A 13,288-nucleotide genomic window follows, 5' to 3' on the forward strand; every position below is an offset into this window, starting at 1 on the left:
ACATGGATGGCAGTAATAGTCGGCATGGAGAACATCTGTCTAATGGAAATTCCCACTGAATGGCTTCACTGAAGACATTTTTAAATTAGACTGTGAAAGAACTACTTTATTTTTTATTTAATTAGTATGAACTTTTGTCTAGTTGGAAAAATAACAATGTACATTGTTTTACCTTTCAAACTTTTCTAGTTTGTGTTCCAAAAGGGCTAACAAGACAATTTTGTACAAAGAGGATTTTTTTTAAATTTCCTCTGTTGATCTTATGAAAGATGCAATAACCCTGTTGCTGTAACAATTACTAGAGTTGTACTCCAGGGGACTCAAAAACTAGGAAGAGAGAACAGACTGTAAAAAGTCTAATGCATAAATATATTGGGTACATTGTTTACACTTGGCATGTAGATGCAGTTGAGCACTTACAGCACTACATTTGATTAAATCATACTTTAAAAATTCAGATTAAAATTTGCTGCAACTAGAGGTGGATGGCTTTCTTTAAATAATCTCTCACTATAGATTAGACAGGAATCAAGTTTTGGGGTATTACATTTGATGAAAAATAATCTATTTAAATTTTCCTTATATAAATAAAGACTGATAGCTCTTACAGTGTATTCCACCTCAGAGCAGAATACATAACATTTTCCATCTCATTAACTTTTATACCAAACTGGTCAGTAACATGTTGGTTTTCAGTACCTGCTGGACAGTCTTGACATGCTGAGCGTATAGACTTGCTTAGCATGCGCATCAGTTACCTCTATTTTAATCTTTAACTCAGTTAAATAGAAAAGGGCTAACTATGGCTAGGAAATGTATTTATTAATCTATTTATGAGATTTCATGGATTTCCCTTTTAAGCCCCCCTTATTCCTTATGCACACACTGGAAGCAAGATCTATATAACATTAGAGGGTTTTGCTCTTTGTCCAAGAAGCTAAACATTTTTCTTGTGGGCATTTCCCATTTAATAGTTTAAATGGATTTGTCACTAGTTTTTATTCCTTTGCTAGAGTAGCAGTATTGTGCCTTATTGGAAAGGGCAGGGGGCACTAAATCTGAAGCACCGGACTAAATAAAAACCCCTACATCTTCGTTTTATTCTCCTATTCAGATACTTGCATGCTGTAGATGGTATAAGGCAATGCTAAACTCATTTTGTAAAGAATTATGTACAGTTACAACACTATCTTTATAGTGTTAAATGACTTAGGATTTTAGTATTGTCATGTTATAAATGACGTGGTACATTCCTCATACTTTTTTGTAAGTAGCTACTGCAGGTTGCTTAAAATGGTGTCTCCTGCTAGATGTGTTTTAAAGTGCATTTTGTTTCTAAGATAACATGTATTTGGAATGTTTTTAAGAAAATGCCCACTTTTAAAATTTTTGTTGTGGGTCAGTTGCAGAAGTAAGTTGTTTGATGTGGTGTGTGCATGTTGTGTTTTATGTTTTGTTTTTAATTTTAGAATGAATGTTCCAAAAATAAAGGGGCTTTTCAAAGAGAAGAAAAATGAGCATTTAGTAGAGTGAACAGTTGAGCCTCAAATATGAATATTTTGAAAAAATATTCATGATTTGCCTCTCTTCGTGATAGGAACATCATTCATTTAAGATCTAATGGAACAACTACTAGGGTTCACCTTTCTTATGTCAACACAAATATTGCACCTTCTGGTGTCTTTATTTTATAAGAATCAAATGAAGGAGTGGAATATTTACTGACTGGCAATACCATTTGCACACACCTCCCCTTGATTCATAGGAACCACTATGCCTCCAAACAAGGTCATCAATATATCCAGAACAGTCTCCTCTGAGGCTTTTCCATCCGTATCGACACAAAGTTGAACATTGATTAATCAGGACTGTGAGGATCATCAATCAGAAGAAGCCTGAAGGAGTTATCAGCTGAAGTCTTGTGAGTCTCCATTTCATGTCTTGGGGATACTTGTAACACGGCAGTCATGCTGAAGCAAATATAGTGGTGAGTAGTGTAACTTCTTTCATGCCATTTTTAAAAGTAAAAGGTATGAACATAGTAAATATATTAATTTTCTTAGAAGGTAAGATTTGAGGAAAATCTGGAGAGAGAACTAGGAACTTGCAAACTGAAAACAGGCCTGTTACTTTCTCAGGGAGGAAGAAAGTATATAGCTGTTTCTGCCTGAATTAAAGAAAATAGCTTACTAGGAAATGAATCTGATGGCCAGGATTTGAGATATATGCACACACATTAATTAGTGTGTGTTTTTTTTATAATAAGAGAGAAAAATACCTTACAAAAATTATTGCTGACATAATGATCAAATGTCCTTCAACAGAGGCGGGGGTTCCAATAAATACTTCCTAACTTGATACCTTGCGTCTAACTTTTGAGGTGTTGAGAAACCCATAGCTTCCAGATTAATAGTTCCAGTGTCTCATGCAGCTGTCTAAATATGTGAAGTAATGTAGGATTTGTAGTAATTCTGATTATCTGCATTAGTCAGTTTAAAGCATCATGCTGTGTATTATCTTAGTGGAGCCAAGTGTCAAAAGGATTTTTACAGTACTGAGGAATGATGACAATAAAAGGCCGAATTGCAGTGTCTCCACAAGCAGTTTGCTCTCTTTGGAAGCACAATGACAAAGTCACCTGAAGCGAATTATTAGTCTGACCTCAGTAATATCTTTCTGCATTTAGCAAAAAGCAATATGTAAATAAACAGGGTAAAAAATATCTGAACACCAAGCAGTAATAAAAGACAGAAACCTGAAATGTTTCTTCCTACTTTCCAACTTATCTGACCTGTGGCTTAAAATAATAGGAAATGGAAAATAAGTCTGGGCATATTTTGTTTCAGATATGGTAAGTTTGCTTGATAAAGGTAACTATTATTCATTATCTAACAGGTATATGAATCAGTTAATCTCTTGACCTAAAACTGTATGGCAGCGAGTCCCACATGCTATTTGTGCCCTGTGCAAGTTTCCTTTTGTCTGATCTATTACAGATTTGCTGAAACCTTAATGAATGCTCCCAGCTGCTTCACAACTACTACTATTTCCCGCCCCCCAATCTATAAAATAGGATACGCTACAATTTAGCCTTACCACCTCCCCTGAGGAAGGAAGATGATTTTTAGTTGCATGCCATGCTTAAGATGGTTATAAGCTAAAAATAAATCTTTTTTTTCCCTAGATGTGACCTTTGCAAGCAATAGTAAAGAAGTGTTTGAAGTTGCACATACAGTTGGGGAAAGCTACTGTATTAAGTTCTCAAACCGTATCACAAATATGGCTTAGCCTGTAGAGTGCAATAAGGGAGGTTCAGCTTTGTCCTAGTGAGTGTCAGCATTTTAAAACCACTCTGCAGCTTTTAGAAGTGCTCAAGAGAGCTCTAGATAATAGTACCCTATTGACCTGCAATATCTTTTTGTAATCAAAGAAAATCAAGCTTACAGAACTTGAGGGCTAGGTAGGTGCATTCAGCTAGTTTTAAATTTTCAGTATTTATGTACTATCTAATGCAGTATTTTTATTGTAGTGTGTTTGGCTTTGAATATCTAAATTGACCACTCTGACCTTGGGAAATAGTGACTAGAGATAAATGGAGTTATTTGCAGTTGCAGTGCTGAGGATCAGAAAGGTGGTGATTGACAACTTAGTTACTCTATTCCTTTATACTTTTACTTCAACCACAAACAACTGTCTTGATTCTTTTATCAGTATGGCAGTTTCCACCACTGCTTCAAAATAAAATTCTGCACCTTTCTTAATGGCTATTTGCTGAATATTGTCTTTTCGCACACAGGTGATGCATGGTATGAAGATTCAGAAGCTGGAATTCTAGATTAAAAGATGCACAAATCCAAGTTTTATTCCATCTGGGTATCAATATCAATTCATGGATTTTTATTTATTTATGGCATTCTTTATTTGGAACTGTGATCAGTAGGAAATCTTTATGAACACATGTACCTGCCTATGTAAGGGACAGATGCATCATCTGGAAACTTCAAGCCTATTCATACTTGAATTGGACTTAAATATAGTTCACTGTGTAGATATATTGCCTATGCTATGTCTATCAGACAATGATAATACCATTTTTTCTATCTACAAAAAAGGATAAGAAATTGGCATTTCCACTAGATTACTTGTGTTTTGCTTCTTGTATACTTAGGGCTTTAAGAGCTGTAAGAGTACGGAAGTCAGTCAGACTGACTTCACCAAAAGCATTAGTCTGCAAGTAACTGCTAGGGAAATGCACTGAATTACCACTAACACACAGCTGTTTTTATTCTGCTAGTCACCAACAATAGGGTCCTCTTTCACATTAGAATTAATATATTCACTTGTAATACAGAAGCACAATTGCTTTGTTAAGACTCTGTCCTTGTTTGGAAACTACTGAAAAGCATTTGGTGTATGGTTTTGGCCTGCTGAATCACTTGCAGAAGTCCTTTATTTATACACATAACTTGTGGATCAAATTTTTGACTTTGAGCAAAACTAGAACGAGTAACATTTTGTTTCCCCTTAAACAAATTTGGCAGTAGTACAAACTTAAGCTGTGTGTAGATATTCAGGGTGTCTTTACACATGCTCGGGGGGGTGGAGGGGGAGGGGTTTTAATTGGAGTGGTTCTCAGGAGCTGTTCTAATAAAAATGCCCACAGCATTTCATGTATCCAGGATCGCACGCTTCAAGATGGCAGTGGGGGTACTTTACCTAAAGCTCATTCAGCAAGCTTGAAAGGACTCCACCATTTTGAAGTGCAGGGATGCTGAATACATGTGATGGTGAAGCTGCTGGAGTGTTCTGATTTAGTCTTAATTAATTAATTGAATCTGGTTCAACATGTTTTAATTGGAATGTGTCAGACCAAGCATCAGGCACATGTATAGGTGCCCTCAGTTTCTCCTGGGATGGCTGCTGCTGTCCCAGGAGAAAGTACAAGTATACAGATGTTCAGGATTTTTCTCCCAGAGCAAAAATGGCTGCTCCAGGAAAAAATAACCCAGAAGTGCCTTAGCAAGAGACAGGCTGACTCTGAGCACTGCTGCCACACTGTCTGAGGGAACCTGCAGAGTATTAGAGAGAAGTATGCTTGAGGTTGTCCTGGCTGCACAGTATCAGCACAATCTCAGCTTTTCAGATGAGTCAAATGTGTGTACATGGCCTCCATGTCAGAGCCAGTCAATGACCAATTATTTTCATTGAATACTTAACCTGTGTCCAGATTATGCATGGTTTCTAAGTGTATTTAAAGAGATATTGTCAGCAAACTCAATCTATCTACATAATTATATGACTTATTAAATGCAATGTTCCCAGAAAACTTTAATAGACTACTTGAAGTTATTATATAAACTAATTTTTTATTTGCTTTACATGGAGCTGATAGGTCCTCATTTTGTTTACCTTAAATTGCTAGTGTAAATTTAAAGAATATAATACTGACCCATGGCTTGCATGCTGATAGGTAAGTGTACCTAGCGTGTTATTACTAGTCTTTCATCCTTAGATCTGGGTATAGAACCCAGCTGTGAGAAGTTTTCATGAAAAACTAAAGTACAAGCTGTGAAGTGCTACAGCTATATTTTTCTTCTCCTTGTTTTTCTGTTGCTTTGGGCAGAAAATCTTCCCGAGTCCACAAGAGATCAGATTCTTCAAAGCAAATTGTTCTGGGTGGATTTAAGTCAGATGCATTGGCAAAGTAGTGAGGAAGCTTTCAGTTGCTTCCTATTCTGCACTAGGAAAGACTCTTCTCAAAAGAAAATGCATGCCTTGCCTCTGAATTTTGTTAAAAATCATATATATTTTCTGTGGATAGAAAATGCCACATCCTCTCTTGGTTACAGCCACAGGAAGAACATATTGCTAGCATGTAATCAGGCCCCTGTGTACCAAATAGTACAAATAGGTGGTTTTGAAACCATCCCCTGAAACAGGTTCCTAACCACCAGGTTGCAAAAGGTTGGCTACTGGGTTGTGGCTTGAGCCCCCTTCTCAGTCCCCCCCCTCTGTCTGGCCAATGATCATGTGCAGGGTTAAAGCTGGGGCCTACGGCAGCTCTGGGAGGGGAGGCACCTGATCTGCTCCTGTGCCTGTCCGCCGGATTAAAAAAATAAAATGTTAGGAACCACTGCCCTAAAAGCCCACAGCAGTGTTTATTTTCAGTAGGAAATCCTTTTGTCTTCATCTATTATGTCCCAGCTGCAAAACTAAGTGCTTCAAGGGCTGAGCCAAATAGACCTATACATATTTTTGAAGTGTTCAAAATGGGAGAAGCAATCCAAAAGGAACCCTAACGAGAACATTCTCCAGACAAGGCTGCAGCTCTGTGCTGCTACATGAAGCTACTGTGAAGCTGAAGCAGTCCATCTGGGTACAAGTGCTGCAAGGATGGCATGTCTGTCCACAACTGAACTGCTAGGAGTAGGAAAACTTTCCCATGTAAGGACTAATTTCATGCTGCCTGTCACTAGAGCTAGAATGGAGAAAAGGGCACAAGTCCAATTTAGTTGTTGTATGATTAAAGCAGATGGCAAAAATCCTAGCTTATATGTGGACCTTAATCAGGTATCACTTGTTTTAAAGGAACACAGATTTCTTTGCACTGAATACCAGCCAGACTTACAGATTTCCTCTATGTGTAATTAGAGCTTGTAAAGAAAAGTAGAATCATGTAGCATTAGTGTAGAACTGACCACTTAAGTCTGGTTAAAATTTTACAACGTTGCTATATTTCAAGTTGGCAGGTCCAATAAAGCTGGAATTGAGAGAAAGTATAAGTATTAGGGCTGTGTGAAATGGCACCGCTCTGTTTTGCCTCAAGTTTTGAGGTTTGGACAGAACAACATTTTGTATCCTCTCCAGCGCTATGGTCGAAACGTTTTGACAGCCTCGAAACAAAATGAGGCTAGTTTCAATGCTCCTTGTTTTGTTTCATTGTTGCTGTTTCAACCTCAAAATGAGTCGAAACAGTGTTGAAACAAACGGCCGACAATTTCATGCAGACCTAATAAGTATATTTGAGTACAACAGTATCATCTCTAAACTATAATCAGATAATTTTGTAGTGCCCTTGAAATACAGACTTGTTTCTTCTTTCTCTTTTTAAAAAGAGACCTGCAGCATACCTTTATCTTACAGAATGAATGGCATTCACTTGGATGTTACTACTTAACCCCCCTGCCACTTAAACCTATTTTCATTAGGTTTAATTCTTAGCACAGCCTCCACTTGCACTATAAGGCTTTTTATACTGGACCCTAGGGATGAGGGAACTATGAATTGCTTTCCTGGCCTTTGGAAAGATAATTCACTTACAAATGTGTGTGACAATTACTTCAAATGATATGCTGCTGGTCTGCACACAATATACTATCCTGGCAAATACTTCACAGTTCAAATTCAGCATTGAATAGTTAATATCAACCACAATAGTCTGGAAGCAGCTTCTGTTTTATTCCTACCCCAGATGCCAGTTTGTTGCTTGCTGAAGCTGGCCCAAAGTTCTGTCTCTACCCAGAATATTAAAGCCTAATGAATCATTGTTCTGTGTCTGGAGAAAAATAACAGCTTTAAAATTGGGAATGTTGTACAAGTTTAGTAACTTTCTGGATTTGAGGCTTATCTAAATTAAGATCTAGAATATAAATGCAGTCGGAAGGGTGAAAAAGCTAATGACACTTTCCCTCCAAGCATACTATCTGCTTGAATTAAGTAATTACAATAAAGTAATAAAATTATTCCTTCTGTAGATGATACTTAAAAAAAATTCAAGATGTCCTACTATCAGAAAGGCAATATTTATTACTTTGTTTAAATGCATAAAATGCTATTTATAGTATAATAAACCAAAGAATCCAGTGATCTGTTACCATACAAAAAAACTGATACAGAATACAATCCAGCTGTTACATGGTCTTACTTTGAAGCTTTGGTCTCTGAGGGGTTTTCCCCAGTATCCAGTGTCTTCAGCAACCTGAAAAGGCCAGCTGCTTCCCGAATCCGGCTGAATTCAATACAAAATGCTTGTACTTCTATAAACAAGTCCTGTACATTAATAATTTTGTTTCGGATCAAAGACTGAAGAAAGACACAAACTAGACGTACCAGGCGATTCTGAAAAAAGAAACAATCTAATTTCAGTAACTGAAGAAAATTTGTGCAGGTAATTCAATTAAAAGGTGATTTATGCAACAAGAAAATAACTGCAGCTGTTAACCTACTCCTTTACTTCAAATTTATGGTCTAGCTATTCAGCCTCACTCTATAAATGCTGCAATTGGACATGCCAATTTCCCTGTAACATTGAGAAGTAGAAGGGAACAGACCATCTCTTCCATATTGCTACAGGTGCCCTAAATTCGTAAGAATAGTAGAGTCACAAAATACTTTAGACATTTACATTTACGATAACAATTAAAAAAGAGCTCCACATAAGTCCTTTAGTAGCTTGTCAAAAAAACCCCAACATGACTGGAGGCACTCCCATCTTGGAAATACTGGGCATTTAAGTGCCTTTCCTGAACTTAAGGCCACTTGAGATTCGCACATTAAGGATCCCTGTACCTAAATCCTTAAAAGGATCCAATCCAGCAGGCTCTCAAAAGATGCTTCAGGGAGCACTGGAGTTCAGTACCCAGGCATTTTCAAACAGAACTAGTGATTGTGCCTGCTTTTCGTACCAGAGTGTGATGTTTAAAACATTTGTCTAGCACTTACAAAGTACAAACCCATGTCCTGGAGAAGACCCTAACCACTAGACTAAGGGCTAGTGTAAGATGAAGCCACTCTACAAAGTTCAGATTCACTGGAGCACAGTACAAGCAATAAGAAACATGACAAGCTCAAGGATGCGGGTAACCCCTGGGTAAAGGGACCCGAGGTTCCAGCACTAACTACCACTACTGTTTATGTGCTATACCCAGATTCCTGCCAAGTGCAGAGACAGTCCTAGGAGTTAAAACTAGAACCTAGGGCTTCCTGCCATGGGAGTTACTATCCAGGGGATAATTGCTTTGTTCAGCCAGGATAAGAGTTTACAACTGGGCATGACTACATGTTCATTAATGTGCTGTAATTACTAAACAATGTGCCATAATCAGCACTACTGCACATAAGCACAAACAAACACTTGTGTGATGTTTAATGCTCACTGGACTAACCTACTGCATATTAGGATGGTTTCTGCCAGCTGTGGTAACGCACAAGAGACTTAGTTCAACAGGCATGAAGTGTCTCATGTAGATGCGCCCACTAACTCACTCTTCATTTTCAGCATATTCAGGGAAAATTATGCATTACTTGAAAAAATGAGCGCCTTAAGTGAAATTACTGCAGGATGCTCATGCTGAGAAGGAAATCAGGAACCTTGAACACATAGGCTACTTAAAAAGATTTACACGTGCAAGGTGCTTTCTACTCCATGCTGCAAACTTCTCAAATGGAATGCTTTATTTTAGTTACCGTGACCAACTACTTCATGTTAGTAATGAGTTCATGCTAATGGCAAAGCAGAACAGAAGTTGAAAGCTCAAGGACAAACAAGCAAAGAGTTTAATACCTGGAGAAGACCAGGGTATTAAGCGAACTTTGACATAAGTGTGCCTGAAGTACTTTCTTAATGACAAAATAAGGAACTATTTTACAGAACATTAACTTAGCATGGGTCCCCTTGTCAAAATGCTGACAAAACATTACTTGAATATTCACCAGTATGAAACACTTGTTTAATGTATAGTGTTTGCCTTTTCCTAGGCTGCCATTCTTTAAAATGAAATGAAGTCAGGAATAGAGTTCACTTGGAACACCTTGCCAATTTCGGTACTTAAATATGCCTGCTCTTCCCTTACTTATACTGCAAGACACAGCTTCAGTTCTCTTCTGAAAGAAGTCACTACACCAAACACTCACCTGCATATATTTGTCCTTAATCTGTTCACAGGTAGATATGCAATTGGAGATGTATAGATGAATAAATTCAGGAGGAAGATCAACTGCTGTAGTAAGCCTGTTCAAAATAAAAAGTTAACAAATAGTTTATAAACAGAAAGTCAGTCTATTAATAAATGCACAAAAAGTTAATTCGTCCAAACATCTGTTACGCCCACTTAGTGTTTTCATAGATGCAAGAAACAGATGGGTTTTATTTAAATACTATAAATACTGTACACCATGCAAGAAACCTATGCTAAATAGTATTCATCACAGTATTCCTTAGAGATGCTTCTGCAGTACAGAAGGTAAATGATGGGTAACATGCATGCAGATGAAGAGAACTTAAAGTTGCTTCTTCTAGTAACAGCAGCAAGTATTGAAATACACACTTTTTCATACAGTTTCATCTTCAAATAGCTAGTCTAGAAGCTGGAGCTTTTTCTGGTGACATACACAGCTGGACTAGCTCTGCTTTGGCTTGAGATTTTTCTAGTCATTGGTTTCCCTTCTTGAGCAAGATTAGATCAAATCAGGCAGTTGTGACCCCGTTCATTTCTACTGCAAAAAGAGTGGAATGTTCAACTACTGTCCTATTTAGGAGAAAAAGAAGTGACAGGCAGCAAAAAATTCAGAGCGACTCCCATAGCTACAGGAGTTTGGAACAATTCAGTTTAAGGCCTTAAAACATTTTACTGTGGAGACTAAAGGCTTGGCTACACAGGGACATTATACCAAAATACCTTAGTGTATGAATGTAAAGCAAAACTATTTGGCAGTAACTCTCCTTTTGGAAGACTACACTAAGAGTGGTTTTGTCCAGTTTAAATGGATGAGATTCTAAACTAGACAAAAAGTGATCTTATTGCACAGGAACTGTTACTGCCAATTGCCTACTGCTGTCTCTCTTCTCCAATTAGACAAGCCTAGACATGTCCAGGTTTCCAGTCCAGTTTTTTGTTGTTGTTTTGTTTTACAACATCCAGGAAAAATGAGCCCCAAAAGGAACTGTGGACAGGAAAGAGCGAATTAAAAGCACCAAAATCTTTATAGACACACTGGAAAGTTAAGCTCATCCGAAAGTGGCTGGACTTCATCCATTAAAGCAATTAATGCTTACTACGACGACACGATGCAAAACCCAACTCAGTATATGGACTTCCAAAGCTTTTCTGTGGCCTAGACTGACTTGGGCAATGAAGTCTCTCCTAAATAAAATTTGTCATCTAATAACAGGAGAGTCAGCTGTAGTCTAGACAAAGTCAAATTGCATAAGAAAAACTTCAGGTATCTAGTTTATCGAAAGTTATAAGCAACTGAAGTACTTATGTATATTACTTTGCTTTTATATGTTGTGAGCAAACTTGTTAGTAACGTCATCTGTGTGTCAGTTCTTTTTTAACAGTTATATGCAATGGAGCTTTGCTCTGCAAGTCCGTAATGGCATAAACAATTGTAGTGCTATTCTGTCAGCAGTTCAGTAAGCACATTTTTAGAAGTAAAACTCATGATTCAAGAGAAACTTACACAGACTTAAAGTTAGTACAGAAACTCCCAAAACTAGATTTCTCCTCTATTGCTAGTGGCACTACTGTGGAACAAGGGGATTTGCATGCTACTTGTAGTTTATTGTGTGCAGGAAAATCTGAATACAGCTAGGGAGAGAGGAAGTGAGACGAGACCACAAATTTACCTTTATGGAAGTACTTAGTCAGGGATGAGTAGTTTTGGCATTGCAATCTTACCCTCAACCTGCTTCTTGCAGTCAATCCCCCACCCCTCAAAAATACATTCTATCCCACTAATTAGATGATGCCTTCATGCCCACCTGTGTACCACACTGAAATCATAACTGCATATAGCTGACTGGAACTAGTGATACACAAGTTGAAATAGATCCTAGCTCCTTAGTCTTAATTACTGTTAGCCCTGTGCAGCTACATTTTACCATGCACATCAAATTACTGGGTTTGTTGAGCAGATGGTACCACTTCTTCGCTCTACTCTAGACAGCTGCAAGCACAACTTAAAACTTAATTGGGAGAAACTAATACCTGGAAGGTAACATAGTAGTTGAAAGACCCTAAAATTTCAGTCCTTATGCTACTACTTTATCCAACTCTGTAACAGATTCATGAATAATATTTAATTCACAGCACCTACCAAACCAGAAAGGGAATTCTACATGTGGCAGATCAGGAAAGGGACAGGCAGCATGGTGGCAGGTAAGGCAGGGAGCATGGGGTTGGGAGTTGGAGGAAGAGGGTTAGAAAATATGCTGGTCAGATATAGGAAGGGGATTGGAGTGCTGTTATTCAAAAACTGGCTGACTGCAATTCAGGCTACTTCTGTGAGCTAGGGAGAGCTATTAGGAAGCAAGCAAACATGCAGGAATTTGATTTAAAGGACTGTGGAGATGAAGTGAGTTAATGAGGGATGCTTACTCTTATACATTGCCAAGGCCAACATAAAATAGGAAATAGAAACCAAGTGAAATTAGTGGAGGGCCATCTTTTTGGCAGACATGCCATAAATACAGCTCAGTACCCTTGCTGTGTGCTACTCCAAAAACTCCTTCCCTCATCTGATCTGCAGCTCTACTTTCCATACCTCTCCCCCATACTGCATGCCTTGTCTGCCACTGTGCTGCCTGCCTCCTCCCCAATATGCCACACACAGAAGCTGTTCTTGTCATCTGTGGCACATGCCACAGGTGGTGATCCCCGAGTTCTAAGTTTATCATTGTTAAGCTTGCTTTTCATTATTTTCATTTAAAGCTCAAAGGAACAGAACCTCTTCCAGTGGAGGATCACATTAGTTTTGAACAAGAGACTCTCTCTCTCTCTGTCAGAGCTGGGATGTAAAACTTGAAGACTGACTTCAAAGTCTGGAGCAGTGGTTCTCAACCTCTTTTGTACTCAGACCCATTTGTAGAACATCAATGGCCAGCCCTGACCCAATGCCTCTCTACTTCCAACCTGCAGCCCCCCACCTCCACCCCCCGGCATAAGGCACTGGGAGCCTCAAGCAGCCCCTGCAACCTGGAACTCTGCTAGCCTGCGAGGGAAAAGCCTGTTTCCCACATTTTTCTCCTTTAAAGGAGAATCCATTTTTAAACTCTGTTGATCCATTTTTCTTTGTGACCCTTTCATATATTCATGTGACCCACTTTTGGGTCATGACCCACAGGTTGTGAAATGCTGGTCTGGAGGACAAAACAGCAGAGAAGTTTCATGCATGAAATTCAAAGCCACAACTACAGATAGCCTTGTTTTAAGACAAGCTGCAGATTTTCTATAAAACAGTGCCTTTGTTTGTTTTAGAGACATTTCATGCAAGTGTTTTTATTTGAACT

At 38.3% G+C, this 13,288-nt stretch overlaps 2 protein-coding genes across 3 annotated transcripts in view; one reads left to right on the forward strand and one right to left on the reverse strand.

Moving 5' to 3' along the window:
* The window catches only part of RNF149 (ring finger protein 149), a 43,126-nt gene extending 38,991 nt beyond the window's left edge, over nt 1-4,135 (forward strand). The window contains exons 10-11 of the mRNA XM_019523844.1: nt 1-1,921; nt 3,797-4,135. Coding sequence (XP_019379389.1) covers nt 1-59 — 59 coding nt within the window. The 3' untranslated portion in view covers nt 60-1,921; nt 3,797-4,135. The remainder of the gene's footprint in view (nt 1,922-3,796) is intronic.
* The window catches only part of CNOT11 (CCR4-NOT transcription complex subunit 11), a 27,061-nt gene continuing 15,566 nt past the window's right edge, over nt 1,794-13,288 (reverse strand). Inside the window, exons 6-8 of one of the 2 annotated variants that reach the window (XM_019524204.1) lie at nt 9,913-10,009; nt 7,925-8,118; nt 1,794-1,970 (exon numbers count right to left, since the gene is read on the reverse strand). In XM_019524204.1, the coding sequence (XP_019379749.1) occupies nt 1,859-1,970; nt 7,925-8,118; nt 9,913-10,009 (403 nt within the window). In that variant the 3' untranslated portion in view covers nt 1,794-1,858. Of the gene's footprint in view, nt 1,971-7,783; nt 8,119-9,912; nt 10,010-13,288 lie in introns of those variants that run through there. The other variant, XM_019524205.1, reaches the window with a different exon arrangement.

The sequence above is a fragment of the Gavialis gangeticus genome, unplaced genomic scaffold, assembly GCF_001723915.1.
Source record: "Gavialis gangeticus isolate Ggan-Ray unplaced genomic scaffold, GavGan_comp1, whole genome shotgun sequence".
In the NCBI taxonomy this organism is placed as follows: Eukaryota; Metazoa; Chordata; order Crocodylia; family Gavialidae; genus Gavialis; species Gavialis gangeticus.